The 25,823-nt window shown below is 37.7% G+C and overlaps 3 protein-coding genes across 3 annotated transcripts; all 3 read left to right on the top strand.

The window, feature by feature from the left end:
- Positions 1-357: 357 nt before the first annotated feature.
- Positions 358-5,094, top strand: LOC149001478 (S-adenosyl-L-methionine-dependent uroporphyrinogen III methyltransferase, chloroplastic-like). Its single transcript, XM_089138239.1, has 5 exons — positions 358-955; positions 1,087-1,164; positions 1,280-1,349; positions 1,451-1,728; positions 1,915-5,094. Exons 1-5 carry the CDS (start codon positions 416-418, stop codon positions 2,062-2,064), a joined length of 1,116 nt encoding a protein of 371 aa, XP_088994365.1. The 5' UTR covers positions 358-415; the 3' UTR covers positions 2,065-5,094.
- Positions 5,095-11,348: 6,254 nt separating this feature from the next.
- On the top strand, positions 11,349-16,532 carry LOC149001477 (linoleate 13S-lipoxygenase 2-1, chloroplastic-like). Its single transcript, XM_089136178.1, has 9 exons — positions 11,349-11,668; positions 11,765-12,033; positions 12,947-13,184; positions 13,779-14,102; positions 14,188-14,273; positions 14,359-14,469; positions 14,559-14,860; positions 14,951-15,217; positions 15,580-16,532. The coding sequence occupies exons 1-9, from the start codon at positions 11,383-11,385 to the stop codon at positions 16,337-16,339; spliced, it is 2,643 nt and encodes an 880-aa protein (XP_088992304.1). The 5' UTR covers positions 11,349-11,382; the 3' UTR covers positions 16,340-16,532.
- Positions 16,533-20,139: 3,607 nt separating this feature from the next.
- Positions 20,140-25,283, top strand: LOC149001476 (linoleate 13S-lipoxygenase 2-1, chloroplastic-like). Its single transcript, XM_089136177.1, has 9 exons — positions 20,140-20,545; positions 20,632-20,900; positions 21,844-22,081; positions 22,732-23,055; positions 23,150-23,235; positions 23,370-23,480; positions 23,565-23,866; positions 23,963-24,229; positions 24,448-25,283. Exons 1-9 carry the CDS (start codon positions 20,224-20,226, stop codon positions 25,205-25,207), a joined length of 2,679 nt encoding a protein of 892 aa, XP_088992303.1. The 5' UTR covers positions 20,140-20,223; the 3' UTR covers positions 25,208-25,283.
- Positions 25,284-25,823: the final 540 nt, after the last annotated feature.

Raw genomic sequence — 25,823 nt, 5'->3', positions numbered from 1 at the left:
CGTGCTAATTAAGAATTTGTATTTCTGAGGAATAGAGGAAGCCGGAGCCTTCTCTTTTTGACTCTTGGTGTCTTTCTAAGGCCAACAGTTGATAGGCCACCAAAGCTGTGGGGTCCACTTTTGGATTAAGGAATAGACCTTTAATCGATTCGTATCGCCGATTCCAATACCGAGTTCTGCCTCTGCGTCGTCCAATGAATCTGCCCAAGCCCTCCAACTCGGTTCAGGAAGCCACTCTTGACCCTTGATTTGACTTTTCGTGCTCCCAAACGGGACGAAACACACCTTCAAAGCCGCCAGTCATTTTCACTGGGTAGGTATAAAAACGAATCTTTTTCTCTCCTCGTTCGATTCAGTAATTGTAAATTCTCATCTTTTCAGTCTCAACTCTCAATTCAGTTCAGTTTCTATAGTTATGGCGCTGATCAATCGTTTCTCATCAATCTCCGCTGCTCATTCATCTTTCCAGTCTAGAAAACCTAGTGGTGTTAATCTGCAACAACCCAGTTGCTCCTACACGCCTCCCTCCTCTTCCTCCCCTTCTCCTTTCACAGAAAAACACTCCATAGAGAGGTATCAAAGAGATAGTTGGTTATACAATGACCCATCTTTAAATTCTTCTTGTTCTCTCCCATTTGATTCGAATTTAAGATCCATTAGAGAGAACGATATAGCTCTTCAACTCCCCGAGCTGAAGAAGCTGCTTCAGGTTTTGAAGGAGAAACGAAAGAAACAAGGGTCCGATGGAGGTAATAGAACGCCTGGAAATGTGTTCTTGATCGGAACTGGTCCTGGAGATCCTGAGCTATTGACGTTGAAGGCTCTGAAAGTAATTAAAAGTGCTGATCTTCTGTTGTACGACAGGTTGGTGTCGAATGATTTGTTGGAGATTGTGCAACCAGAAGCTAAGCTTCTTTATGTTGGCAAGACTGCTGGTTATCATAGCCGTACTCAGGTCCTTTGTTCATCCTAAACTTCCATTTTGGCATTAAAGTTTGATTCTTTCGGTGATTGCAAGTGCGAGTTCTTACCCATTTCAAATTTGAAGTTTTAAGACTGTCCTCTCAATTTTGATTGATTTTGCAGGAGGAGATCCATGAGTTGCTTCTGAGTTTTGCGGAAGTTGGTGCTACTGTTGTAAGGCTAAAAGGGGGTGATCCATTGGTAAGTTTCTACCGTCACATGTTCGTAGAAATGATTCATAAGCAAGTGGAATTAGCTAGTGTGCTAGTGATTTCCCAAGATGGATTAAGATTGATCCGTTGACTTGGGTTGCTAGGTATTTGGGAGGGGTGGAGAGGAGATGGATTTCTTGCGACAACAAGGGATTCAAGTCAAGGTTATTCCAGGTACAAGTACGACATAGTAAATCAGTTTCCACCGTTTTAACTGTAACCAAAGCGGCACTTATGTTCCATAACAGTTTAATCACTGGATTTCTATGGTGCAGGCATTACTGCCGCTTCAGGGATTGCAGCAGAATTGGGAATTCCATTGACCCACCGGGGTGTTGCAAATAGTGTTAGATTTCTGACAGGACACTCAAGAAAAGGAGGAGCAGATCCTCTGTATGTGGCAGAGCATGCAGCTGATCCTGATTCAACCTTGGTTATTTATATGGGCTTGTCCACCCTCCCATCTATTGCTTTGAAGTTGATGCATCATGGTCTACCACCTGATACACCAGCTGCTGCGATAGAACGAGGGACTACTCCTCAACAACGGGTGGTAAGTGAGCATGGATTATAGTTTTTGTTTCAACTGTGTGTGTCTGCTGCAGTTTACTTTGCTTATCCACCATAAACCATTAGGTTTCAATTTTTTTTTGGTTGAATTTGGGTTTCAATTTTACTGTCAACTACTGATGCAAACTGGGTAATAATTAATTTCACATCTATCTGAACCTTAATGTAGGTATTTGCACAACTCATAGATCTTGTTGATGAAGTTACTTCTGCAAACTTGGTTTCACCAACCCTTATCATCATTGGGAAGGTTGTTGCACTCTCACCGTCCTGGCCTTCGTGTTCTATAGGAGCAGATGTCTTAGTGGAGTCTTTCTAGTTAACCGAAGTGATCAATGAAGGAACAAGTGAAATCATGTTTTCAGCACGGCTCTAACTGGGCTTCCTAAGTGTTGTGCCCTTGTATTCTCTCTGGACAAATAATCAGTGGAAGCACATTAGTTTGGTTCCTTGTATCTGTTTATACTGGAGCTGAGTGGAGTGGCTATTACAGTTAAAGGTGGACATTAATGGCCCAATGTCCATATTGCCTCCACGATATGGGAGAAGGAATCCATCAACATGTGGTAATTCACTAGACTCTGGGAGAAACCCACTGACTGGAAGATAGCATGTCTGATTTAAGGTTGGATGTCATCAGCATTCCCATTGGTTCCATCTCTTTGATTTGCATGTGAGATTTCCTCAGTCTGTAACACTAGGCTAAGTGTTATAGAATGTGGCCACTGTATCAAGTTTTTTTAAGAATTGCATACTTTGTGCTGATTCTTTTCAGCAGAAGTACCATTTTTCAATAAAGTGTAATTTAGTTCTGTTCCATCAAGAAGGAACCATTGTTAATTTAAAGTCATGGAAAATTTCTTACTGTGTTCGTCCAACTGACTTATCATAAAGAAAAGTAAAGTTCATCTAACTGTGTTTGATCTATTTGGAATACATTTTCTATCATAAGTATGCAATATAAACGGTTTATTGAACGCACTGAGACCATGATACTTGCTTATCCTGCTGAAAAATAAGCCAATGCAATCTAAAAATAATCCAAGCATGCAACATGCAATCACATGTATCTCCTGTTAGAACACGAACCAAGAGATGTTGCTTCTAGCTGATCTCCTTCTATTTGTATGTATGGAAAATGGTAATCATCAGAATAATGAAGACTGTAATAGATAGAACAAGGGGAAGATTGTGAGGATTTTGTAATCTTTTGTACTACGTAATCTATTAACCTTATGCATGAAGATAATCAACTTGTGTCAGATTCTATTATGAATTTTTGACTGCATTCTCCATAGTGCTCTTCTATCTCTTTCTTACTGTGACGTTGGAGGTGTGGAAGAAGGATTCAAGAAGAAGGTATCCGCAACAGCTGGTTTTATTACTAAAAGCTCACCACATTTGGATAGACCTCATACAGTAAAAGAATACTGACTTTACGCATTCTAGATGTCCACTATTCATTAGAGTTCCAAATAGATTGGATGATTTCTGTCTCCTCTTTGTCAGGAAATAATGCTATTCTTCATTGGTCAAACTATTGTTAGGGTTTGATGTTTTTTCTTTTGGTAGGTTTACTAAATATGTTCCTAATAGACAGAGAAATAATCTATGTTCTTAAAGTCATTCGTTTTCCCCCCTCATGGTACAGGATTCTAATCTGTAATTTCTCTGTTGATAACAGGAGATGGAGCAGACAGAGTTCACCAGTTGAACTTCTTTATCAATTTTGAGGTTGCCCTGTTTTATATCCTAAAATGAAATGGAAAAAGTTAGTGTCAAGTCATTAATTTGCAGTGTTATTCTCCATGACTCTTTCTTAATTCGTTTGTCATATTAAATGGATCACAAAAATATTACAGTAGTACAGAGAGCTTCATGACACCCCAAAGCTATAATAAGCATGAACAAGTGAAAGATATGGACAGGATTGTCCAGGGAACAGATAATTTAGATGCACTAGGTTTATGTGCTGGTCTAAGTTCCCCTCATACATTCAGTATTCTCTTTAGGGAAATTTTCACTAGCTGTCCTTGTTTGGGGGTGGTCTCATATTTCAAGGTTTTTCATTATCACCATTATGGTAGGTATCTAGGCGTGTATTCTATGAAGGATTCATATAGGAAAGATGATGTCTCACAATTTTCCAGTAGACTTGAATAAGTGCATCTAGTACTTCTGTCACTGAGCCTTGTAATGATGTAATCTTACTTCTTTGGTTGTGGATAATTCATTCTACACGCTGGTATCTGCTAAAAGTCTGGCTAGTTTTATGGCAGAAGTTGTTTCTTACTTCCTTTTTTCCTTAACATAATTTGGTTTGCTTTCATCTCTTGTTTTCTGGTGCTGGAGCGTTTGCTAGAATTTTTGTTTCTAAAGAGTTTCTGACACGGAAGGTCATGCTTGCTGCATTTGTCAAGTACCCACTTAGGCACATACTCGATGCTTGGAAATGTGCACTAGTCCTGGGCACAGGAGTGAGGCTGCGTACATTTGACCCGACCCTCCCCATTGTGGTTGTGTACTGGGTATGGACTGTTTGATATTCTGATGTGATGCTAGTGCTTCAACTTTAGTTCATGTTCTTTTATTGCATTAAACATTTTTATCAGGCTTGATATCTGTTCACTCTGTTGCTGTAATTAGCTTACTTGATGAAAACTGTCTTCTCAATGTATTTAATCCTGAAGCAATCTTGTGCAGAGTGTGATTGTTCTTCGTGTCTGCAATGATGACTTCTAATTTTTCAACTTGGCTTCTCAGAAATTGTTTTCTTTGGTCAACCCCCCCCCCCCCTCCTCTCTTCTTTTATAGGAAAATTTTGTGTATACTGAATCATAATGATTCTTACCACCTTCATTTACTGTCAAATATATCTTCTGTAGTGAGATTTCAGTGCAATCATATGGACTCATCGACCTCATCGTATGTTTGTTTTTGTAATGAGTTCGAGGAGACAAGGACCAAAGCTTCTTCCATTGGTGAAGACCGTGAAGAATGTATGCAAATGCAATAAGTGCTAAATGTATTTTTATCTCTCATGTAGAGCTAATGGCTGAACGTGGACTTGTAGGTACACATATATGAGTATATATATATTCTTCCTTCCAAGCTTATCTCAGCTGTCTTTTCTCATTTTTTCATTTTAAGCACCAGGTCAGTAGATTGATGGATCCATCTCCTCTTCCAGCAGCACCTTCGTCCTCATATCAGTGCATTTGGTGGTTTTGGCATGCATCTGATGGGCCTCTCCTGTCAACGTCATCAGCTCAGCCCATTTAATAATGATGGGCTTGTTATGGCCCAACAAACAGCCTGTTTTACGTGGACCCGTGGAAGGAAGAAACTAGTGAATTGCTTTGTGAATTTGGATCCTCTTTTTTGGCTGCTCTCTTCCCAAACAAGAGAGCAAGCAGAAAACTCGGTGGATCAAAACCCAAAGCAGACCATTTTTACAGTAGTTAGGAAGGATGAAAATCTCTTTTTGTGTGTGTGTGTGTGTGGAAGATGTGGGTTTATTATATATTGTTGATGGGGTAAAATATAAGGTAGGGCTACGCCCCTGGCCTCAAGGGGATTCGAACTGACCACCTATTTTGGGGGGATTTTCTCCTAAAGAGCTTAAATAGAACAATAATTACTCCCATCCCAAAAAGAAAAAAACCCCTAAGAGCTGAGTCATTCAAGACTCATTAGCTTATATATCGTCTCCCATAAGGTCATTGCAAAGTGTCTATCAAACTTTGATCAGTGAGACACAAAGTGCCTTTATGCTAGGTAGATTTATATCAGATGATATTTACTTGGCACATGAATGCAAGCACTTCATAAAAAGATCTCAATAAAAAAAAGGTACATGAATCTAAAACTTGGACTTCGCAAAGTTCATAATAAATTAGAATGGCGTTTTATTCAAAAGACTCTTAGATTTCATAGTTTCGTTGAAAAGTGGACTCATTGAATTTTGCAGCGCATAATAACGGTAGAATACCAGGTGAAACTAAATAATGGACAATAAACTGAAAGTTTGACTCCCTCCAGTGGCATTAGACAAGGATGCCCCCTTAACTTATACATATTCACACTATGTCAGGAGGCTTTATAAAAAAGACTTAGGTCCTCTTTGGGAATCCTCAAACTCCCTAGTATCAAAGTTGTTAAGAATGCCCCTTAAATCAATCATCTCTTTTTTTTTTTTTTTTGGGGTGAATAATTGTATGATTTTACTCTAGCAATTGAACAACATGCTCACATGATTAATTATGTTTTGTAGGAACATCAAATCATTTCGGGGCAATACATCAAAAGTGGGAAACCTGTAGTTCTTTTCAGCAGAAGGGTTCTCTCACACTCTCGAGGGTATATTTCTTCAACCTTAGAAATAAATCATTCACTTTCTTTCATTTAAATGATCGACTATTTGACAAGCTTAATGGGTGGAAAGAAAATCTTCTATCTCATACATAAAAGGAAATATTAGTAAAGACATTTGCCACTACCCTCTCCTACGTAAGTTATATCTAGCTTTCTTCTACAAAAAAGATTGAGTAATCACATCACAAAACTGATTAGATTACATTTGGTGGAAGAATGAAGCAGATAGAACTATAAATTGTGTGAGTTGGGACAAGATGTGCCTCCCACAGAGTCAGGAGGGCTAAGGTATCAGGACTTCCAATATTCAATAAAGCTCTGTCAGCAAAACAAGGGTGTATGTTTCTTACTCATCCAAACACTTATGGCTAGAGTGTGTAAAGCAAGATATTATGCCCATCAATCCTTTTTGAATGCTTCCACTCCTCCATATGCTTCTTGGGGTCTTGGGGTTGGACAAACATAGTAACGGGCATGCAGGGAAATCCTTAGGGAGGGTTTGTTGAGGAAAATAGGGAATGTGTGGTCAAGGACTCACATACTAAATGACCCTTGGGTCTTAGGTTTTCCCCAACTTTCCAAAATCAACCATATATAATGGCCCATCCATGGTAATGGAACTTATTGACTGGCCTAGGAAAAGATGAAATGTACCTTCGACAAATTATTTATTTCCATTGCAAGTCAGTCTGGCCATTCAGACTATAACCATTCTTTCCCATTACACCAAGGATGAGTGGGTTTGGGCTGCTTCAAGGTTGTGTGTCTTTAATCCAAAGTCAACCTACGATACAAATATAGCTGATGAGCTTGGAAGTGGGTCTTCACAGTCTTCCACTTCCACTTCATTCTTTAGTAGGAAAATCTAGAAAATGAAGTCCCTTCCCAAGGTAAATACTTTTATTTGGAGAGCTTCATACAGACAAAGCATTGTTCAATCGATCATAATGCTTCCTTTACCTCTACTCTACCTATTGTTTTTGTCTTTCAAATGTGGAAAATGTGGTGCACTCTCTATTCCATTGTGATTTTGCAAAGGCCTGTTGGAAAGCCTCCCCCTCTAAGGCTGTACACATCTGATAGTAGAGGTACAACAATAAGAATTGGTTGGACTTTGAAGTAAACAAGAGGGGCCGACAGCACGGCACCGGGCTGGGGGGGGACGGAGCCTTCGGGGGCCCTTCGTCTTTGACAAACTTAATGAAGTACTATTGCATTTTTTTGGGGGGGTTTTGGGTTTGCTACTCGGATAATCTGCTGCAATCCTTGAACTAGAAGCCATAAGAGATACATTACATTTTGCTTTTGATTTGAAACTTAGTTTCTATAAGGTGTTCTCAGATTGTCAACCAGCTGTTAGAGCCCTTAATGGGCTAGTTTAGTCGTTTGGTTGGGTAGTTTGGGACTGGTTTAAGGAAATTTTATGTTTAGCTAGTAATTTTGATTATGGGTATTATGTTTATGAACTCAGGATTCTTTGCGTGGTTTGTTTGTTGAATCTGAAGCAAGGTGGGAAAAAAAGGGCAAGAAAAAGTTAGAAAAGGTAAATTTTCTCATGAAATCCAATAGTGTGGCTTATTTGGTTTAAGAGTGGGAAAGTTGGTCGTAACATGCTAACTTTTCTATCCCATCCCTTTTCTAAATTCCACTAAATATGTGATATTTTATGAAAAAAAAGCAGAAAACAATAGTGTGACTAAGGGTGTCAATCGGTAAATTTCGGTAATTCGGTATGGTTTTGGTACGGTACCAACTTTGAATACTGAAAATTAGAACCGTACTATACCGAATTTACATAGTAAAGTATGGTTTCGATATTTACAAAAACAGTTCGATATAGTTTCGGTATTAAATCGGTATGGGAAAACAATTTAAATACGGTATCTAGTGCGTCACACTTTTGGTATGAACAAATCCATGTCATTTTTGTTATTAGTTCATTAAGATCCTAATGGAATGCGATCAAACAATCGATAGAATCTGATATTAACAGAAACAAAACAAGTAAACCTAGAAGAGGAGTGAAAGACGAAACGAAAAACTGAAATAGGGAATTATGAATAGGGTAAAGGTAAAATATTTTAGTTGTAAAATTGCATTTATTTCCCTTGATTTGGTACAGTTTTAGTACATACCGACGGTTTGAGTTCTTAAAACTTGAATTGTATCGGAAGAAATTCCATTTCGATACGTATCGTACCGAATTTTGAACGAATGCGGTTCAATACATAGTTAAACGATTTCGATACGTAATTGGCACCCTTAAGTGGGACCAACATTTGAAATTTGTTCACAAAATCCTTTCTTTTACTTTCATGTTCGCTACTCCAAATTACATATGGTCTCACATGTTTATTTTTTTCGCGCAACTTTTGAGAACAAACGGTGCCTTTGATACCAGGATGATTTCTTGGCTAGAGGGCCTAATAGGTCTTGAAAAATACATGTTTGGTGGCAGCCAGCACCGACTACGCCTTCCATGGTAAACTCGTGGTTTTGCTGCTCCTGGGGTTTCTTTCGAGTGCATTTTTTTATAAATTTCTTCGTTGAAAAAGGGAAAATATTATCACCATTCACCAATGCATTTATTATTATAATTATTTTTTTTGGTTCAATGCACTTCTGATTTGAAACGTTATTGGTAAGGAAAATAAATGGTCCCACCATACGTTGGAAAATCTTATCAGTTTGTTCAGCTTTTAAGAGGTATTGCGAAATTTACCACGAGGCAAAATCCAAAATAGGATACGTGAAGGCGAAGCATACTGGTTTTTTTTAATGCACGTGAAACAGATTGTTTAGTGATTAAAAAAATTAGAGTAATTATGCAGAGTCTTCGTTGAATTTATCCATACAATTGAACCGGTTTAAAACGTGGGTAAATCTAAGACCAGATCAATTCACATCAAATCCTTTTAATAATTGATGTGGGATCGGCTGCCCATATGACTTTATAGGGTTTTATTAGGACAAATTTATTTTTATTTTATTATTATTATTTTTTTAATTTTTTTAAGACAAATTTACATCCCTTTGACAGCTACTTCAATAAATACAATGCTGAAATACTCTATTAATGTTTTTTTTTTCTTTATTTCTTTTTCTCAACAGGCAATTTTTTTTTTCTTGGTAGAAGAAAGTATTTATTAACCACAAAAAACCTCAAGGCTAGCTCTAAAAAAAACTAGGGTTAGGATTTAAGCATAAGATTGCTTAAAGCATTACACTTTGAATGTCTAAATTAATTGGAATACTCAGACAGTTGCTTCTAGTTAGTATTTATAGATTAATACTAGGTTCTACGGTTAATTGGACTCTACAACAAAGTCCATCACACCGTCGGATCATAACTGATCTGATGGTCTATATTAGAACATACATTGGGTTAACTCCGATATCTCAATCATATTTGAGTATGATTCAGATACCTCAATAAACTCGAGAGTTGAGGAACAAAATAAGGCTAAACAATTAGGCATGGCACTAGCTAGCTGGGCTATTATTGCCAAGGAATCAGTAATGCTGTTTTGCTTCTTTAGAACATATTGGAAACACAATAAGTGAACAAAGAGTAAAGCTCAAAAACATCCTCCAATATATGTCAAACATCAAGACATACTTAATTGTCATGATACTGCACGAAAGAGATGACTGAAAGACAAATTTTATCATTTTACTGGGTAGAGATTACAGCCTTATTTAAACTCAATGAGATTGGTTACATGATTTCTTAATAGTTAAATAAAAGAAACAAGAGAATGACATAATAATAAGAATCATGACACCCACTTAAGTTGGGCCTCCACTTAAATGGAAAAAAATTCTAAATTATCCACAATTTACGTTTTTTCAAAAGTTTAAGTTAACCATTGTTAATTATTCTATCGGCTTTGAAATTGAAATGATTATTTTACTCATGGGGAAGAAATATATAAATTTTAAATTTTATCAAATCTCAAATAATTTTTTTCAAATTTACAAAAAAACACTCTCTCAACCTCCCGGTTCTGTCTTTTACTGCCGGGCGCCGGGTGAGAAGACGAAGAAGACAACCACCACTACAATCTCTCATCTTCGAATTCTGACTTCCACTGCCAACCAATAATCAAAGAAGACGATCGTCACCTCCCTTCACCTCCTCATGGTATGTACATAATTTGCTTAACCAAACAAGTTCCAGCAAATAACAGCACTATCTTCCGGAATCTGAATGAAAACCAAAATAAGGTGTTAAAAATGAAAATTAAGATATCCTTAATCAGTCAATTTAGCATAGAAATCAAATGATTTTTTCTTTTTAAAAAAAAAAATATCGTCATATCCTTAAATCGTTAGAACAAATTCAACATTGGTGAAGGGAGACGGTAATTGTCTTCTTCGATTTTGGTTGGCGGTAAAGTAAAAGCCGGGAGATGAGAGATGGTTGTCTTCTTCGTCTTCTTGCTAGCGGTTAGAAGCCATAATTGGGAGTTGAATGAATTTTCTTGTAAATTTGAAAAAATTATGTGAGGTTTGATAAAAAATCAAAACTATAGTTCCCTTAACCTCATGGGCAAAATGGTAATTTTAATTTCGAAGTTAGTAAGTAATTTGAAATTTTTGAAAAAAAGTAAATTGCGAGCAATTTAGTATTTTTTTTTCCACTTAAGTGTATAGTCAATAATTTAAGCGCAACTTAAGTGAGTGCTAAAAAGGAAAAAGAGCGCGGAGCCCCGGCCCGACCTGTAGTTCCGCTAACGTAAAGCGAAGAGTTGAGCCTTAACTGGTTCTAATAATAATATTTTTCTGCGGACACTACAAAATTACAAAAGAATAAATTCAAATAATTATCAATAAAAGCCAACAAACTTTGTATAGAAAAGACATACCATCATATACGAACAAAAAAAAGTCATTTTAAGTGATAACAACACCTTACCAGACCCGCTTGCCAAGCCAAGAGGGCTCTATCTTTGCCACAAGAGACAGATTGGATTCTGGATTCTGAGTTTTGTACAAAACACCACTTGTGGTAGCTTTTAAAATAACATCCTTTTTTTCGTGGGAATATAAAAAATAATATAATATCTTGCTACCAAGAAAAAGTGATAAAATCTTAGTAGTCAAAGGAACCAAATATATAGAACCAGAAATCCGATTTTTCTTCAAAATGGGACCCTCATTCCAATCACATTTCCTATATAAACCTCAACATACTGGCTAAGTTCACCACACCAAACCATAGAAAGAGAGAAAGAAAGAGAGAGAGAGACACAGAGAGAGAATGTTGAAGCCTCAGGTGCAGTTGCAACAATCTAGGTCTGTTGAGTCGCTCGGGCTGTTTCAGAAAGAAAAGAAGCTCTCTGTCATGGCCGTGGCCAGCGACAATATTAAAGCCGTCGCCGGAACTGACACGGAAAAATCTGTGACAGTTAAGGCGGTAGTTACAGTGCAACTAACTGTCGGAGGGCTCTTATCAAACATTGGGTTGCAGAAAGGCCTCGACGAAATCACTGATTTACTTGGTAAAACCTTGCTGTTGGAGCTCGTTAGCTCAGACCTTGATCCTCGTAAGTTCATTTGCTAACAACTCTCTCTCTCTCTCTCTCTCTCTCTCTCTCTCTCTCTCTCCAGCATGATTGTTATTAATTTTTGGTGTGTTGTAGGTACTGGGTTGGAGAAGGAGACCATCAAGGAATATGCTTATTGGGTTAGTAAGGATGACAAAGAGGTGAAATATGAGAGTAACATTGAGGTTCCAGGGAGTTTTGGGGAAGTTGGAGCTGTTTTGGTGGAGAATGAGCATCACAAGGAGATGTACCTGAAGAACATTGTCCTTGAAGGCTTCTCCAATGGCGCTGTTAACTTTGCCTGCGATTCATTTGTTCACAGCAAGTTCAAGAACAAAGAGAAGAGAATCTTCTTCAGTAATAAGGTCCTCACCCCTCTCTCTCGCATTTGATTAACACTTTTTTGTTTGACTTGTTTGAGAAAATCTTCAATGAGTTATAGAATTCAACTCTTAAATCAAAATGTTCTACGTGGTTGAATCCTCTAATTTATTGATACTTATGGGAACCAATATCTATGTATTGATGTTAAAGCTAGAAATGTGAGGATAATTGATGGCACACAGTAATGAAGTCCATAGTGGTGAGGAGACAAAGTTTGGTGGCCTTTGCTTATGGAGCCTAACATGATGTGAAGGAATGATTTGGGTGCACCCTTAATACATGATGCTAGATTGCTAGTGTTAATTAATATTATCTTTCTAGTTTTTTATTTAAAGAATAAGCTTTAGTCACAATAAAAATGATTCTTTTTCCAATTCTTAGTGTTTTTTTTTTTTTTTAATATGAAAAAAAAAAAAAACTTAGTGTTGGAATCATGGCTGGCTAGTAAGTAGGACCTAATTAATTATTATTCTTTCATATTTTAATGTTTAATTTTACATGTAATCTGCAAAGTTAGATTTTTTTTTGAATATTTTAATATATTGATACCCAAGCAACTATGTATGCTAATTTCCTAGCTTTAGGTGTTAAAAAAAGCTATCTTTATCTAGGCTTTGGTGGATGTCCTCCCAAGCATTGTTATTGCCTAACTATGTTGGATTTAGATCCTTTCCATTTAATCTACTCATACAGTCGTGCACTTATATTTACATGACTATGACATCCACACTCAGACAAGGCCTATGATTGTGATTGTATGGCTATATGGGCAATCTAGGTGGAGGGGATTTGGACTTGTTATCTAAGCAGTTTTATATTGTTTTCCTTTTGACCAAGAAAAATGATATAAAAAAAATGTATGTATATTTATGTATGCAATCTTTTGTGGAGCAGTCATGCCTACCATCAGAGACTCCAGATGGACTAAAGAGGCTGAGAGCAATAGAACTAGAGCATCTACGTGGGGATGGCAAGGGAGAGCGTCAAACATATGAGAGGATTTATGACTACGACACCTATAATGATTTGGGAGACCCTGATAAGAGTGCTGCCCTGGCAAGGCCTGTCCTTGGTGGCTCTAAACATCCTTATCCTAGACGTTGTAGAACTGGACGCCCTCATTGCAAGACAGGTAAATAATATCTTATTATACTTATATATGTTGGAAAAAGAATATGATGTCATTGTGTAGATTGTTGTGTACACCTTATTATATTTCACTTGGACCCTAAGCCCTCGTCTTATGGGTACTTATTTATGTTATCTATTTCTTGAACAAGGAAGGTAACCATTTATATCCACGTATTTTAAAAATGGACTTATCCTCATCTAGTTTCTCCATCTTTATCTTTTATATATCCTTTCTATATTTTTCATTTTCATTTTTTATGATTTTTTATATTTAAGAATTGTATCTGGGTCTAGTAGAGAAGAAATATGGGAATTGTATTTATCCACTTATAAGATCTTATTGTGGCAATGATGACCATCGAATTATCATGGAACTTCATAACTGGGACTTTCCTATTTTTCTCTTCATTTTTTGGAATGAAGTTTGATTTACCAAAAAAAAAAAAAAAAAAAAAAAAATTCAATAGGGAAGTAGACCAAAGAATCAATCTTGATCATAAATTTGGGAAAATTTTAGTTCATCTTTAAGACCCACATGAGGCAGTACATGAATAATATGGTGGCTTATAATGATATGCTTGATCTATGTATGTAGATCCCTCGTCCGAGGAAAGGAGCTCGAGCGTATATGTGCCAAGAGATGAGGCATTTTCTGAAGTGAAGCAGTTGAATTTCGCAACCAATGCAGTGAAGTCAGTGGTTCATGCTCTGTTGCCTTCACTTGAGACCGCACTTCTCAATAAAGAACTGGGATTCCCATACTTCACTGCCATTGATACACTATTCAATGAAGGGGTTAAAGTACCTAAGCCTAAAGATCAAGGCTGGTTCTTCAGCTCCATTTTACCAAGGCTTGTCAAAGCCCTTGATAACAAACAAGATGAGGTCTTGCTCTTTGAGGTTCCAGAGACAATAAACAGTTAGTCACCTCTCTCTCTCTCTCCTCTCTGTGTGTAACATTTGTATGTTTATGCATGGTTCTTTACCAATTACTTGTGTTGCAGGAGACAAATTCTCTTGGTTCAGGGATGAAGAATTCTCACGCCAGACTCTTGCTGGTCTCAACCCCTTTAGCATTCAGTTGGTCACGGTATGATACAAAATTATGCAATTTTGAATCCATTGAAGCCCATCTAAGGGTTATTAGTAAGCTTTTAACTAAGTAAATCTTGCAGGAATGGCCGATTAAGAGCAAACTTGACCCTGAGATCTATGGCACAACTGAGTCTGCAATTACTGCAGAACTAGTCGAGCGAGAGATCAAAGGTGTCATGACCACTGATGAGGTAGCACAAGTCTGAATTATAATGGAGGCAAAAATGAGAGATTTAAGGGATTATCTTTTCAACCATAAAATTCAATTTTTTTCTTGCAGGCTATAGAGAGAAAAAAGCTGTTCGTCTTGGATTATCATGATCTGTTGTTACCCTATGTACACAAGGTGAGAGAGCTCAAAGGAACGACCTTGTATGGGTCACGCACATTATTCATGCTTACCCATGACAACACATTGAGGCCTCTAGTGATCGAACTCACTCGGCCACCCAAAGATGACAAGCCTATGTGGAGGCAAGTGTTCTCCCCTGGTGATGATGCCACAAATTGCTGGCTATGGAGACTGGCTAAAGCTCATGTCTGTGCTCATGACTCTGGCTTTCACCAGCTTGTAGTCCACTGGTAAGTAAGCTTGCATTTTAAAGCTCCAAATATGAATGAGAAACCTAAGCCCTAGCTAACTATGTTGTAATGTTATGGGAGAACTTGCAGGTTACGGACACATTGTTGTACTGAGCCTTACATAATTGCAGCAAATCGACAATTAAGTGCAATGCACCCGATCTATCGGCTGTTGTTTCCCCATTTTCGATACACAATGGAGATCAATGCACTTGCTCGGGAGTCTCTTATCAATGCAGGTGGGATCATTGAAAGCACCTTCTCTCCAGGGAAGTATTCAATGGAGCTCAGCTCTGTGTATTATGACAAGTATTGGAGGTTTGACATGGAAGGTTTGCCTGCAGACTTGATTAGGAGGTAAATTCACTAGCTCACGGTAGCTTTGATCACCTTATTAACTTGAATATTAGCCACCTTAATATGGTAAGGCTTAATTTGGACCATTTGAACCCTCCATGTTTTGGGTTGGCTTTGTTTATATTAGAGCCAAAGATAAAAGAAACTGGATCAAAGGGAATAGTTTGAACTACTCAGCTGGCTAGGTTCTACTGAACCCATTAGTTGTCTGCATATGAAGCTGAGAAGACTATGGATGATTTTGAATTGCTCATTCAATTCAAGGAAGAGGTCATAAGTCATTGCATGTATTAATTCAACGAAATATTTGGATGGTTGGATATCATTTAATTAGGTTCTCTTCTTTTTTTTTTTCCTGTCAGAGGAATGGCTGTTGAAGATCCAACGGCTGAGCATGGTCTAAAGTTGACAATTGAAGATTACCCATTTGCCAATGATGGTCTCATCCTTTGGGATGCTCTTAGGCAATGGGTTAGTGACTATGTCAAACACTATTATCAAGAAGCCAGCCTTGTTGAATCAGATGAAGAACTTCAAGCATGGTGGAATGATGTAAGAACCAAAGGCCATGGAGACAAGAAGGATGAACCATGGTGGCCCATTCTAAAAACTCAAGATGACCTAATCCAAGTGGTGACAACCATCATTTGGGTCACCTCCGGCCACCATGCCGCTGTCAACTTTGGCCAATACCACTACGCCGGGTATTTCCCGAATCGGCCGTCTATTGCAAGGTTAAACATGCCCACTGAGGAACCATCAGAGGAAGAATTCAAGAATTTCATGGCCAAGCCAGAGTTTGCACTATTGAAGTGTTTCCCTTCAGAAATTCAGGCTACTAAGGTAATGGCAGTATTGGATGTGTTGTCTAGCCACTCTGTGGATGAGGAGTACCTTGGAGGTGAATCTGAACCAGCTTGGTCTGAGAATCCAGTTATCAAGGCAGCATTTGAGAGGTTTAATGGGAAATTGAAGGAGCTTGAAGGGATTATCGATGCCAAGAACAAAGATTTGAAGTTGAAGAACAGATGTGGTGCAGGGGTGGTGCCGTATGAACTATTGAAGCCATTCTCAGAATCTGGAGTCACTGGCAAGGGTGTTCCTTACAGCATCTCCATTTAAGACTGGGGATTTTTATTTATTTATTTTTTTTGTGGTGAAATTTAAGCTTGAACTTTTAGTTTTTTGAAGCCATAATCTGGATTCACTGGAAAGGGAGTTCCTTACAGCATCTCCATTTAAGACTTGGAATTTTTCTTTTTTTCCTTTTTTTTTGGGTGAAATTTAATACTTGTATGATCAGCTTTTTGGTTGAAGTGGCAAATAAATTACAGTCTCTTTTAAAGAGAGAAATAATTTGGCAGATAGTATCTCTCTCTTCTTTTTCTTTCTTTCTTTCTTTTTTTTTAAGAAAAATTCATTAAAAGTTAATGCATACAATTACAGCTTAAAGCACAGTTAGTCCTATCGGTACTTTCCAAAAAATCTGTAGGAATGATATCTAATAACGATTGTTTGAGAGTGTAGGATTGAAAATCACACAAATTAATATTCCTAGCAATGTTAATAACTTCTGCCAAATGGGTATCAGTTTTAGGGCCACATGTTGTTGTCATTGCCCTGTAGCATGGTCTTTACCTTCTTTTTCATTACACCAAATATATTAAATGTGCACTCTTAGTGCCTTTGCTCTAATTAGGCCTTGGATAATGCCAAATACCAATGCCTCCTCAACTGTTCCATAGTCTACTTTTCCTATGCTTACAAAGTGAATGTTTCTACCAAAAAGACACACACTCCATTCTACTATGTTCAATAGTTCATTAGGTACCCCTGCACAAAATAAAGTGGGTAAGTAATGATTTTTGATATATTCACATATGCAGAATTGTTTACTTGTATACAACTTTCATCTAGAGTCCTAAGTTCCATAGGTGCATCTGGGTGTGGTTTAAGTCATTTATCCATTGGTTCACGTTGGTCATTACTCTTATGGGTTTTTGTTCTTTATTGTTACTTGTCTTAGAGTTTTGTTCAACTCATACAAAGTAATAGATAAATTATAAACACAAAGAAAAACCATTTCTTGGATTGTCTATCCAAGTTTGAGTTTGACGAAGAAGAGAGAATTGCACAATTGGAGAATGGAATTGTGGGATATAAGCGCTGTTCGAAGGCCTAATGGTCCCGCCGCCCAAATTCTCTTCGTCGATTCACAAGAAAGGAAAACGTGCTAGGTTGATTCATCAAAAGCACCACATAATTCATAGGTTGAGTTGATTGCAATCCATTGGAAAAAAAACTATCTTAACAAGAAGCTCTGCATTCACGAGATACCAAAAAACTGATTTGAACCTAGGATGAAGTGGTAGTTCCTAGAAAATTTCCACTATATTAAGCAAACATATTGTCGAACTGTTAACACCCCTAACACCCCCCCCAAATTTCTAAAAATTTCATTTTTCCATTTCTAGTTTTTTTTTTAGTCCTCTTTCCATGTGTGAAATATTAGCACTCGCCTCCTTGTCAATTTTTTGAAATTCTTTCCATTGCATTCCTAGAATTTTGAAAATTTTCATCTAATTCTCTTTTCATGGTGAAATATCGTTATTTAGGCCCCTGATTGGAGAAAAATTTTAACGATATGTTGGGAATAAACCCAAATACGTAGCGGATCAAACATAAAACAATACATACAACATATAGATTTACTTGGTTCGGTCAAATGACCTACATCTAAGGGTGAGTTTAAGAGACTCAATATAAAATACACAACTAATATAATAAGAACTCTCTACAGAAAATATATCAACTCAGAGATGAAACTCATAAGAGATCGAGAAAGAGCTCATGGCACCGTAAGAACAACATCCATGAAACGATCTCACTTGATTTGTAAACCACTGACAAGTCATTGAGAACAAGAAGGCTCAACCAAATACCAATAAGCCTTCAAACAACCAAGTGAATCACCATGAGAGTACCTCACACCAGAGGCAACAACAAGAGAGATGAATCGCATCACCCAGAGCAGAGCACAAACCCAAAACCAAATCTCACGAATTAAAAACCCTAAACCCCTTTTGGGGTTAAATGAATTACAACAAAATGAAAGGACTGAAATGCCCCTCATAAAAATAATACATATCCCTCTTAAGATAAAAGGGCAAAAAATGCCCTTGCTATAGCCAGAAAATTCATTATGTTTTGTGTGAAATATCGACACTTGGTCCCTCTGGATGATAAATCCTAGCTTCTTAATTTATATCACTTAAAATAATTATTTTAATTTCAACCATTTATTTAACATTAATCCACGTGTAGTCTTATTATAAGAATCAGATTCTCTGCGCCCTAGAGTCTGATGTGGTCTAGGTCGTTTGACTATTCGATGAATGTCACGTGTATTCATTATTTCCAAGTCGTTGAACATCATACATGCTAAATCATACTCTTAAATCGACTGTTAAAAAAGCAAAAAAAAAAAAAAAAAAAACCAAGTTCCTCAGCACGTGGTTTTGGAAATATTTTTCTCCGATATGAAAATTTCTTGGTGGTTGAGCTTGATCTACCACCGATGCAAAACCACGTTCCTCCAGCACGGCTTGTTTTGAAACTCTTTTACAAATGAGAAAAAATCGTCCATTTGCCCCCAAAGAAAGGAGACTCTGTCAGTTCTTTCAAGTTTTTTAATGGATATTCCACAATTTTCACGAGGCAAAAATCCACAATGGATTCCAGCTCAGTTTTGTGGTTATACGTGCACACGAAACAGATTGTTTATTGATTAAATAAGATTAGAATTAATGATGCGAGTCTTAGGACTTATCCATATCATATCAATTCACGCCAAACCCTTTTTATTATTAATGTGGGATGAGCTGCTCATATGACTATTTAGGGTTTTGATAATCTAGAAGAGAGTTCATGGACAAGCTGCTCATATATGGTTTAAGAGAAAAATTATAGTATAAGGTATTGAGTTTGAGTTTGAAAATTTTGAAGGTTTATTATTCAATAAAATTATTCTAAGGACAAGTTTGCTTCCCTATGACTTGAGTTTTTCTTATAAAATACAATCTAGATCTTTAGGTTAGTGCAGCTAAGGTAATGGTGCATGTATTCTCAACACTGGATAATCATCACTTAATCGTCATCAAATCTTAGCCGCTCGAAATATCACACATGATGAACTTAGGTAAAAAGAAAACGGGTTTCATATTTTGAATGACTGAGATTAAATAAAGAGTAGGAGACCATTATTCAACACTGGGACACCACAATCACCACCACCTCAGTGGCACTCACCAGGCAAAACCTGCTATTTTCTATTATTGTGTATAATCATAGATGAAAGGCTTTTTAGATAAGTGGGCTTCATTAATTCTATAAAGTGTATCCATCTACTGTGGTCGAGAGACTAAAATGTCACCATTTAATTATAATCTTATCTAAATTTAATGAGGTCGACTACAGAGATCTGATGAGTTAAATAAAACAAACAAGAAAAGTAACATACAAAAACCCAATCAAAACAAAACCTTGCACTAACAAAAGTTAAAAAACCAAACCAATCCTTTACAAAGTAAAACAATTATATATCTTTCTAGTTCAAAAAAATAATAATATCTTTCTATACATGATACAAATTTATAAAAGACTACATTTATATTATTAAAAACAAAACCTTGCATTGAAAGACATAACATTGTATATAACAACAAAAGTCACTTTTGAGTGATAAAAAGTTTTTTTTTTTATTTTTTTGGAGGGGTATGGAAGTGATGAAAGCTTATATCAGGGATCCAATACTTAAACTAATTGGTACTAAAAAGAAGTAAATATAATGAACCGCAAACCCTATTTTTCTTCAAAATGGGACCTCCATTCTAATCACATTTCCTATATAAAACCCAGCATGCTGGCTAAGTTCACCAAGCCAAACCTCAGAGAAAGAGAGAGGAAGAGAGAGGAAGAGAGAGAAAGAGAAGAGAGAGAGAGAGAACATGTTGAAGCCTCAAGTGCAGCAATCTGGGTCTGTTGGATCGCTTGGGCTATTTCAGAAGAGCTTTGTCTCCGGTGATGTTGGTGAGAAGCTCACCACCGTAAGGGTGGCGCGGCCTCTCCGTCAAAAGCAAAAGAACCTCTCTGTCATGGCCGTGGCTAGCGACAGTATTAAAGCCGTCTCTGGAACTGGCGTTGAGAAATCTGTGACAGTTAAGGCGGTAGTTACAGTGCAACTAACTGTCGGAGGGCTCTTATCAAACATCACTGACTTTCTTGGCAAAACCTTGCTGTTGGAGCTCGTTAGCTCAGAGCTTGATCCTCGTAAGTTCATTTTCTCTCTCTCTCTCTAGATCTCTCTCTCGCTGTCTCTCTTCTTATGATGATTGTTATTCTTTGGTGTGTTGTAGTTACTGGGTTGGAGAAGGAAACCATCAAGGGACATGTTCATTGGGTTAGTAAGGATGAGAAGGAGGTGAAGTATGAGAGTAAGATTGAGGTTCCAGGGAGTTTTGGGGAAGTTGGGGCTGTTTTGGTGAAGAATGAGCATCCCAAGGAGGTGTACCTGAAGAACATTGTCCTTGAAGGTTTTCCCAATGGTGCTGTTAACTTTGCCTGCGATTCATTTGTTCACAGCAAGTTCAAGAACAAAGAAAATAGAATCTTCTTCAGTAATAAGGTCACCATCCCCCCTCTCTCTTCGCGTTTCTTTATTCATGCATGTTTCTGCTTATTTTGTGATAAAGAACAAAGAGAAGAGAAAATCCTTCAGTAATAAGGTCACTGTCCCTCTGCCGGGGACAAACATCTATTAATTAAACTCAAAGTCAGAAATGTGAAGATAATGAATAGCTAGCGCATTATAATGAAGTCCATAATGGTGAAGGTTGACAAAGTTTGTTGGCCTTTAGTTATGAAGCCTAATATGATATGGAAGAATGCTTTGGGTGCTGTTATTATAAAACCCTTAATACTTGTATGCTAGGATTAATTAAAGTCTTTTTTGGTTTTTTATTTTATTTTAAGGATAAGCCTTCAAATATCGAGAGAAATGAAAATGAATCTCTAATTTTTAGTCTTGGACAATGGCTAATAAGTAGGACGTATTTAATTATTATCCTTTCATATTTTAATGTTACATTTGACGTATGGTCATTAGCCTTAGGTTTTCTTTTAATGTTTTTAATATGTTAATTTGCCAACAACTATATATGCTGATTTTCTAACTTTAGGGGCTAAAATGTTATTCTTATCTAGGGTTTGCTGGTTGTCCCCACCAAGTTTTGGAGAAATATCCTCTATCGTGCATAGCACTGCACATATATACCATACAAGTGTTTGAGAATGCAAAGTAATTAAAAGGCTCTTGACTATTTTTTTTAATCTAAAATCAAGCTTTTAATCTCAGCCTTCAATTTGGTATAAAAGTGTACTGCTTTGCACAACACAGAGATGTGCACAACAAAGGGATTTTTGCCCCCCAAGCTCATTGTAGAAAAAACTTTTCCATTTGCCGGAGTGTGTTAGTAGTTTTGAATAATTTTACTTTTGATAAAAAAAATTGTATATATCTATATTAAAAAATGTATATTGATTTATGTATGTATTCTTTTGTGGAGCAGTCATGCCTTCCATTAGAGACTCCAGATGGACTAAAGAAGCTAAGAGCAACAGAGCTAGAACATCTACGTGGGGACGGCAAGGGAGAGCGTCAAACATATGAGAGGGTTTATGACTACGACACCTACAATGATTTGGGGGACCCTGATAATAGTGCTGCCCTGGCACGACCTGTCCTTGGTGGCTCCGAACATCCTTATCCTAGACGTTGTAGAACCGGACGCTCTCATTGCAAGACAGGTAAACGATATTCTACTATACCCATATATGTTGGAAAAGAAAACAATGCCAATTGTGTAGGTTCTTTTGCACACCTTACATTTCACCTAGAACCCTAAGCCCTCTTGTCTTATGGGTACCTATGTATGTCATCTAATTCTCAAACAATGAAGGTATTAATTTATACCGATATACTTTAAAAATTGACTTACCCCCATCCAGTTTCTCCATCTTGAACTTTGATGGATCCTTTCTACATTTTTCATTTTTCATTTTTATGGTTTTTCATTTGTAAGAATTGTACTTTGGCTTAGTACAGTAAAAGTATGGGGATTACATCTATAAGCGGATCAAATATACATTGAGCCGTAACCACTTACATAGATCTCATTGTAACAGTGATGACCTCCGACTCATCATGGAACTTTGTAACTTGGACTTGGCCCATTTTCTCTTCTTTTTTGCAATGAAGTTTGATTTACCAAAGAAAAAAAAAAAAAACACTAATCCCAATAGGGAAGTAAAGCAAAGAATCAAACTTTTGATCATATATTTCAGGAAATTTTATTTCATCTTACATAGAGGTTTAGGTTACAGAAAGGAGACCCACATGAAGCAGTACAAGAAATAATATGGTGGCATTTAATGACATGCAAGATCTATGTATGTAGATCCCTCGTCCGAGAAAAGGAGCTTGAGTGTCTATGTGCCAAGAGATGAGGCATTCTCTGAAGTAAAGCAGTTGAACTTCTCAACCAATACAGTGAGGTCAGTGGTTCATGCTCTGGTGCCTTCGCTTGAGACCGCACTTCTCAATGCAGAACTGGGATTCCCATACTTCACTGCCATTGATACACTATTCAATGAAGGAGTTAAAGTACCTAAACCTAAAGATCAAGGCTGGTTCTTCAAACTTATTTTACCAAGGCTTGTCAAGGCCCTAAATAACACACAAGATGATGTCTTGCTCTTTGAGGTCCCGGAGACAATAAACAGTTAGTCACTTTGCTCTCTCTCTTTCTCTCTCTCTTCTCTTTGAGTAGCATCTATATGTTTATGTATGGTTCCTCACCTTCACTTGTGTTGCAGGAGACAAATTCTCTTGGTTCAGGGATGAAGAATTTTCACGCCAAGCTCTTGCTGGTCTCAACCCCTTCAGCATTCAGTTGGTCACGGTATGATATGAACTAAGCAATTTTTTTATCTCAATTTTGAAAACCTGCCCTTAAATGCGCTGGAGTAGGTTCACCTGCCCATATAAGGGCTATTAGTAGGTTATTCAATTTTTTTAACTAACTGAATCTTGCAGGAATGGCCGATGAAGAGCAAACTTGACCCTGAGATCTATGGCCCAGCTGAGTCTGCAATTACTGCAGAACTAGTCGAGCGAGAGATCAAAGGTGTCATGACCATCGATGAGGTAGCTCATGGGGAAAAGATGAAATATTTAAGGGTTTATCTTCTCTACCATAACATTTTATAATCTCCCGTGTTTTCCTTGCAGGCCATAAAGAGAAAGAAGCTGTTCGTCCTGGATTATCATGATCTGTTGTTACCCTATGTACACAAGGTGAGAGAGCTCAAAGGGACAACTTTGTATGGGTCACGCACATTATTCATGCTCACACATGACAACACACTGAGGCCTCTAGCAATCGAACTCACCCGACCACCTAAAGATGACAAGCCTATGTGGAGGCAAGTGTTCACCCCGGGTTTTGATGCCACAGAATGCTGGCTATGGAGACTTGCTAAAGCTCATGTTTGTGCTCATGACTCTGGCTTTCACCAGCTTGTGGTCCATTGGTAAGGAAGCTTTCATTTTAAACCACCAAACATGAATGAGAAAGCTAATTAAGCCCCAACTAACTATGTTGTACGTAATGGCATGAGAATTTGCAGGTTAAGGACACATTGTTGTACTGAGCCTTACATAATTGCAGCAAATCGACAGTTAAGTGCCATGCACCCGATCTATCGGTTGTTGCTTCCCCATTTTCGGTACACAATGGAGATCAATGCACTTGCTCGGGAGGCTCTTATCAATGCAGATGGGATCATTGAAAGCACCTTCTTTCCAGGGAAGTATTCAATGGAGCTCAGCTCTGTGTATTATGACAAGTACTGGAGGTTTGACATGGAGGGTTTGCCTGCAGACTTGATTAGGAGGTAAATAGACTATCTTACCATAGCATTGATCACCTAACTTGAATATTAGCCACCTTAATATGGTAAGGTTTGGGCCATTTGAACCTTCCATGTTTTGGGTTGGCTTTGTTTATATATTGAGCCTAAGATACATGACAATGGATCAAACTGAACAGTTTGAGCTACTCATGGCTACGTTCTACTGAACCCATTGATTAATTTTACTTTTTGCTGATCAGAGGAATGGCTATTGAAGATCCAACGGCTGAGCATGGTCTAAAGTTGACAATTGAGGATTACCCATTTGCTAATGATGGTCTCATCCTTTGGGATGTTCTTAAGCAATGGGTTAGTGACTATGTCAAACACTACTATCCAGAAGCGAAGCTTGTTGAATCAGATGAAGAACTCCAAGCATGGTGGAATGAGGTGAGAACAAAGGGCCATGGAGACAAGAAGGATGAGCCATGGTGGCCCATTCTCAAAACTCAAGATGACCTAATCCAAGTGGTGACAACCATCATTTGGGTCACTTCCGGCCACCACGCAGCTGTCAACTTTGGCCAATACCACTACGCCGGGTATTTCCCGAATCGGCCGTCAATTGCGAGGTGCAACATGCCCACCGAGGAACCATCAGAGGAAGAACGCAAGCATTTCTTTGCCAAGCCAGAGTTTGCACTATTGAAGTGTTTCCCTTCACAAATTCAGGCTACTAAGGTGATGGCAATATTGGATGTGTTGTCTAGCCACTCAGTGGATGAAGAGTACCTTGGAGGTGAATCTGAACCAGCTTGGTCTGAGAATCCAGTTATAAAGGCAGCATTTGAGAGGTTTAGTGGGAAATTGAAGGAGCTTGAAGGGATTATCGATGGAAAGAATAATGATATGAAGTTGAAGAACAGATGTGGTGCAGGAGTGGTACCCTATGAGCTATTGAAGCCATTCTCAGAATCTGGAGTCACTGGAAAGGGAGTTCCTTACAGCATCTCCATTTAAGACCTGTGGTCAGCTTTTTACTTGAAAGTGGCAAATAAATTATAGTATCTTTTCAATAAAGAGGAATAATTTGGCATATAGTCTTTGAGCTTCATGAACCATGGATTGTTTTACACCGTGCATCAGAATTTGGCCCAAGCTATGATTATCAGGGTTGGACTAGGGTTAATCACCCTGTGGCGTGGTGAAGGGCCTTGGGGCAAAAGATATGAATCCGACGTCTGGGTTGCCCTTAGGTTCTAAAAATGTGTTAATAAGTGGAAATTATTTTGAATGAATCTTGCTTTTAATTCTAAATGAAGCCTCATTGATTCAATCTCATTCTTTGAATTTATCACTTTAAGTGTTAATTTTGACTGGTTTTTATTCGGGCATTTAATGATCTTGACCTAGACCTATAGAGCATTCTAGCGGAGTGGGAGATTTTTCTTTTTTGAGGAAACGTTGCAGGAGAAATTCCTGAGCTGATAAGCGAAGGAAATACAATAACATCAGTCAAACTTGTAGCCATGCATGTGGTCAAGTCCAGAATGAACCCACAGAGATGCCTGATTATCCTTAAATAATCCAAAATGCACCACCACATGCAGGATGCCAAGAGCTAAAGCTAGTTGCA

This window comes from Hakea prostrata, chromosome 10 (genome assembly GCF_041222555.1).
Source record: "Hakea prostrata isolate BN-2017 chromosome 10, UWA_Hpros_2, whole genome shotgun sequence".
NCBI lineage: Eukaryota > Viridiplantae > Streptophyta > Magnoliopsida > Proteales > Proteaceae > Hakea > Hakea prostrata.
This window is presented reverse-complemented; position numbering and strand designations above follow the sequence as displayed.